The following is a 5,464-nucleotide window of genomic DNA, read 5'->3' as shown; positions in this document are numbered from 1 at the left end:
TATTGTGAATAGTACGATCAAAAACATCTTCGTTACCAAAGTCAAGGTTTATGGGACTGACTATCGATATTGCCACTGACTGATTTTATATTCAAATCTCATGATATATTTAGAGATTTATATTTGATTTGAAGGACCATAATATATTTTTAAATAATTCGTTCATTGGCGAATAGGCTACCTTACTATTTATTACGATGCTTACAAAGACACATGTACAAACAAATAAGCAGACTTTTTAATTCTTTTTTTTTAGGATTAATGTGTTTAGTTAGGTATCGTAGCAACAAAATCGAAATCTTTGTTTTATTTTTATTTAATTTGGCAATTTTATCATTCTAGTAAGTAAATGATATTACTTTATTATGAAAAATAGAAAGGAAAGTGGTTTCAAATAATAGATTGAATATAATTTTAAATTATTTTTTATTTTCTGCTTACGGAGGTAACGGAGGAGGAACGCAAATTGGCAACATTTTTATAATTTTACAGCCTCATGAATAGTTTTGTGCTTATAAATCTTATTAAATAATAAATCCCTAACATACAAACTTATAATTTTTACGAATATATTAATCATCTATAATTAAGGCACTTTGTACATGGCTTAGGATATGAATATATGCATCTAAGTGTATTACACTCGGCAAATGCCACATGACTAGCGATGCCGCAAACAGAGCGACTAAACGAGCTTACTCTAACTTACGGCTAGGTATCTTATTATACATTGGTCCGTTATGAAGCACAAAGTAACATAGCTTGAATGCTTAAACATAATATGCAAACGTTATTTTCTTTATATATTTATAAAAATAATTTATTTTAAATTAACAGTTATATTACAAGAGTGAGTGCTAGTTGTTGATCTTAATCTAGAGTATTCGAGATCGAGGATATTATGGTGTTCAGTCTTTCAATAAGCATGAACCGTTGCAGGTGGCGGATGTTGTTGATGCGCGTGCGTCGTTGGGAGAGCTTCACCGCGATACTCGTACGGAGACGTACCGGGCGCGCCACATCCTCCCTCTAAATGTTTACTTAACAACGACATGCGCGAAAAGGTCTTACCACACCCGGTGCACGAGTATTTCTTAACGTCTGAGTGAGTTTGTAAATGTGCACGTAAATTAGACCTATCAGCGAATGCACGACGGCAATGATGGCAAGAAAACGGTTTTTCACCAGTATGGGTTCGAATGTGTCCCTGTAACAACCAGGGTCTCGAGAAAGCCTTTCCACATAAATGACATTTGCACGGCAAAGTATGAGTTCTGATGTGCATCTTCAAGGCGCCCAGTGATGTATATACTTTAGCGCAATACTTGCAGCTAAATGATTTTCTCGCGAGACTTCCTTCTGCTGCAGCACAATGATACTGTTGATGTTTCGAAAGTCCAGAGTACGTCGAATAAGATTTCGCACAATCCGGGCACTGATAGCGTGGACGGCGCGGAGCAGATACAGAAACTCCAGAGTCAGAGGACACTGAACCGGGAGATCGAAGGTCTTCTGGGCAAGGTGGTGGCGAAATAGAGGAAGGTGGTGAGGCTGGCGAGTACCTAGCGTAAAGTTGTGGATGCGTAGGAGGTGAAAGAGATGGCGCAGCAGAATATAGTTCTTCCATAGGGTATGCAGGGTAGAGTGTTGGCAGATATGCATATTGAGGTGTCGGCCGTGCGAGTTCGGTGGGTATAGGTTCTAAACGTGCGCGACAAGCTGCAAGGTATTCTAGCTGTTGCTGAGGCCATTCTTTTGGTTCAGCTTTTATTATTGCTGTGGCAATAGGTGAAGTGGCTTTGCTGGGGTAGTTGCCAGTTCTAGACAAGTCTTCCGGCTTTGTGCTGAGATTTTCCGGTTCATCGTTTTCTGTTTCACCTGGTAACAAAAAAAAATGATAATTAATTTGAGTGGTATTAAAAATAGAAATCGGTTTCTATGCTACTGTTAATATTTAAGCTTCTAAAAAATTTTCATCAACATCTAAGGGTTATATTAAAGACTGAGGTTTGTATATTTTTATATAAAAAGAATATCAATAATATCGTACTTACAATGATAATCGTAATAAAGTCGCGTAGCTAAGTGGGCGGGGTGAGGCGGTGTAGTGGGCGGCGTCGCTGGACGCTCCTCCCGAACCAGCACCGGCCGCTTCTTCAGCGGACAGTGCGCATATTTTTTCGATAACAATGCTCTAGCAGTCTGCGAATCTTCCACGAGCATCTTGCACAATTTTTCACAAACACTTAACTTAATTTATTAAACAACAAAATCGTTTCAAGTTTTCACAAATTCACTAAAAGGTTATAAACAGTCCATTCATCGATCACTATAATTCTGCGTCCGAGTCGTAGTAATGTTGTGTTCGGGACGTAAGTGACGTACACGTGCTCTCGTCGACGTCCGGAACTCGAAGTGGTGCGGTGAGGGAAGACCGCGGCTTTTATGCGCTCCCCGTCAACGGCGGCCAGGTGGCGGCGGGTAGGCCGCGCACGTGCGTCGTACCCAATCGGCGGAGGGCGCGGGGCTCCGGCCAATAGGGGCGCGGCGCGGAGCGGGGCGGCGGCGGCACCTGCGCCTCCGCACCCGGCCGCATCGTTCTCAGTGCGATATGCCCAGCTTCAGCACCGTTCCGGTTGAAACCGTCGTCGTCTTAGCCAGCGATCTAATTTTTTGCGCAACTCTTGGGGTTAAGCACCTTTGAACTGAGCTATACATCTTTGTGAAACGGTCCCGTCAGTCTAATAATAATTGCGAGCGAACCGTCTCGTCGCGATTATTATTTAAATTCAAACTGGTCGTACTGTAAATCAAACCACCTTTTCTTATTTCATGCAGTTTTAACAGAATAGATTTAACGAATTCGTTTGATAATGAATATATATCTACATGTGAAAGATGTAGGTATTGCTGTCATACCTGAATGTATAGAAATAGCATTATATTTGACCTACTTCACTAAAAAGGAAGATGTTATAGATTCGTACGAGTGGAAGGTGACACATTAGTAACGACTAATAGAAATATTATAGAGGAGTGCGCAGACCTTGTCCTCCATAAACAGTAGATTCATCATTCCCTTTTCTGATTAATTGTGTCATGAATTTCATTTCCTTATTTTTACTTGATTAAAAATTAATTCGATCTTATAGAAAATATAACAGTTAAATATAATTATATACGTACCAGTAGGTAGGTGTAGGTATAGGTATATATAGGATATGGTGCATTTTCAAATTCTACTGTTTAGTAAATTATATTTTAATAGAAACCTGAATACGAATATAGAAAAATAGTTCTAAAACTATCCTTGTACTATATTGGGTGCATTGCATTGTAAAGCCAAAAATGCTTATTCGTTTGAATTTTATATAATAATTTAATTAATTTCTAGTACTTATGATTAATAGTTTACAATGATCGACAAGTGCTTCGTAACGAATGGACTCAATCAGCAGTTTATTAGACGTTTCAAATAACACATGTACGTGTCACTTGAATACTCAATGACTGTGAGCTACATTCCTTCTTTGCATACTTGCCTATCTAGCTCTATTAAAATAACTGATATAAACGTAGATAACTTAGTAGGTAGTACTGTCGGTACTCTCGGACCGATTGCCTTGTAGAATATTGAATTAAGTCAGTACAATTTACGTCTACATATATCCGACCTATAGGTAATATTATAACTAAGAACTAGAATCGAAAATAGTACCACTATTACAGGTGCTAGGATTTCTAGCATATTGGGTAGTTTTAGCGCAACTTTTGTGTTTCTTATGGGCTCTTCTTGATAGAATCTACATCCGGACCGGTAGTAGTATTGAATATATGTAGCACAAATCTGTAAAATAATATTTCAAAAATGCCTAAGCCTACATGAATAGTAGGTTTTGTTCTCGATTGTGTTATGCAGACACGAAAACGCAGACAATTTGGACAATCCATTAGTTATTCTAAGTACTAAATATCATTGTAACGTGCTACAATGATTATAATCTCACTACACGTAGCTAAATAAATACCTACATAAAATATTCATTATTCAAGAAGGCTCATAAAAGCACTTTTGAATCGTCATCTTAAAGTGTTGAATTAATATGTTAAATCCAAATTCCATTCATCAAACCATTATTTATATTTTAACTATTTTGTAAATTTTATTAAGTAATAGAGAATTATAGAGATTGCAATTGCAGAATCGGATAGTTGTACCTAATAAAATAATTAATTTAAAAACTACTTTCTCGATAACGGGAAGGACTGCGAACACGTTTTTAAAAGATACGTATCCTTGTTTTATTATCAAATCAGACTGGCCCGTCCCTAACCCCACCGTAACACGGAAGTATAACGACCATAAGTCTTTCATTGTTGTTTGTCGTCCAATGTTATTTCCCACAGACCATGTTCCCTGGGCAATTTAGTTTTTCTCACAGAACGTGTTTATCGTAGTTAAATAATACAGGTACGAATATTATTTTAATTTTTGCATTTTAAGGGATATATTTGCAACCACAGTGACTGTTATCGTTGCTCGATGTTAGTGGTGTTATGTACCTATAGCTTTACACAAAGGAACATGACAAACCTTTAGTTGCCTATTCTGCAAGATCAACGTTCATATAAATACTGATAATCCACATCATGATGACGAGGATCTTGTGTTGTGAAATTGTACCATGACTCAAGCTGTAATTGTGTCAAGGGATCGTCACGCGCATGCGCATCAATTCTTCGATTTTTGCACATCTGTGACTAATTTGACGTTGATCGGCGGTCAATTATTATAATCAATGTATATAATAATTTACAAGTGATAACTGTCTCAACTGACCGATTACTTTTAACTAATTACGGAACGACAGCAAAACAAAGCAATTAGTTTTATTTACTCATGTCATCGATAGTCATTACTTAAATATCTCATAGCGCAGCCCTTATGAATGAATTGATATCGTTATTTAGGCCTGGGAAACGTAAACAATTCTCAGGAACTCAAACAATACTGTAAACAAATGTAAATAGGTACTTAAGTATTTAAATGAATGACATCGATGATAACACCTTATCCATTATAAAAGTTATATAAGGAAACATAATCAATATTTTTTTAATTTAAATTTGAAACTAGAGGTAAGTACATTGCGTAGCAATCATACCTACACATTGATTTAAACAACGACATAGTTATTTTTTATTTGTTTCAATAAATGGCCAATTAATAATAATTCATAGTGATCACTTAATAATGATAATTATTCATTGATTAATTATAATTATAATTTACTTTAAGACTATTTTGAGTAATTAACTCAAATAATAATAATAATTGAATCGTGTACATTATTAAAGTTAGTAAATAAATAATCTAGTGCGATATAGCTTTATTATGAATATAAATTATCGATAATATGATAATTAGGAGGCGTCGATTGGTGTCAAATGGAGTGTCATCGCA

The 5,464-nt window shown here is 36.3% G+C and overlaps 1 protein-coding gene across 1 annotated transcript; it reads right to left on the bottom strand.

Moving 5' to 3' along the window:
* Positions 1–409: 409 nt before the first annotated feature.
* On the bottom strand, positions 410–2,400 carry Esg (escargot). The gene is made up of 2 exons (XM_026631988.2): positions 2,055–2,400; positions 410–1,878 (listed from the first exon to the last, which is right to left on the bottom strand). The coding sequence occupies exons 1-2, from the start codon at positions 2,221–2,223 to the stop codon at positions 917–919; spliced, it is 1,131 nt and encodes a 376-aa protein (XP_026487773.1). The 5' UTR covers positions 2,224–2,400; the 3' UTR covers positions 410–916.
* Positions 2,401–5,464: the final 3,064 nt, after the last annotated feature.

Source organism: Vanessa tameamea, chromosome 4, assembly GCF_037043105.1.
Source record: "Vanessa tameamea isolate UH-Manoa-2023 chromosome 4, ilVanTame1 primary haplotype, whole genome shotgun sequence".
NCBI classification, from domain to species: domain Eukaryota; kingdom Metazoa; phylum Arthropoda; class Insecta; order Lepidoptera; family Nymphalidae; genus Vanessa; species Vanessa tameamea.
This window is presented reverse-complemented; position numbering and strand designations above follow the sequence as displayed.

Excerpts from the sequence above, each read along its gene's own strand:
- Esg (XM_026631988.2), bottom strand. The coding sequence starts at position 2,223 with ATGCTCGTGGAAGATTCGCAGACTGCTAGAGCATTGTTATCGAAAAAA. Across the intron at positions 1,879-2,054 it reads ACTTTATTACGATTATCATT|GTGAAACAGAAAACGATGAA; the intron begins GTAAGTACGATA and ends TTTTGTTACCAG.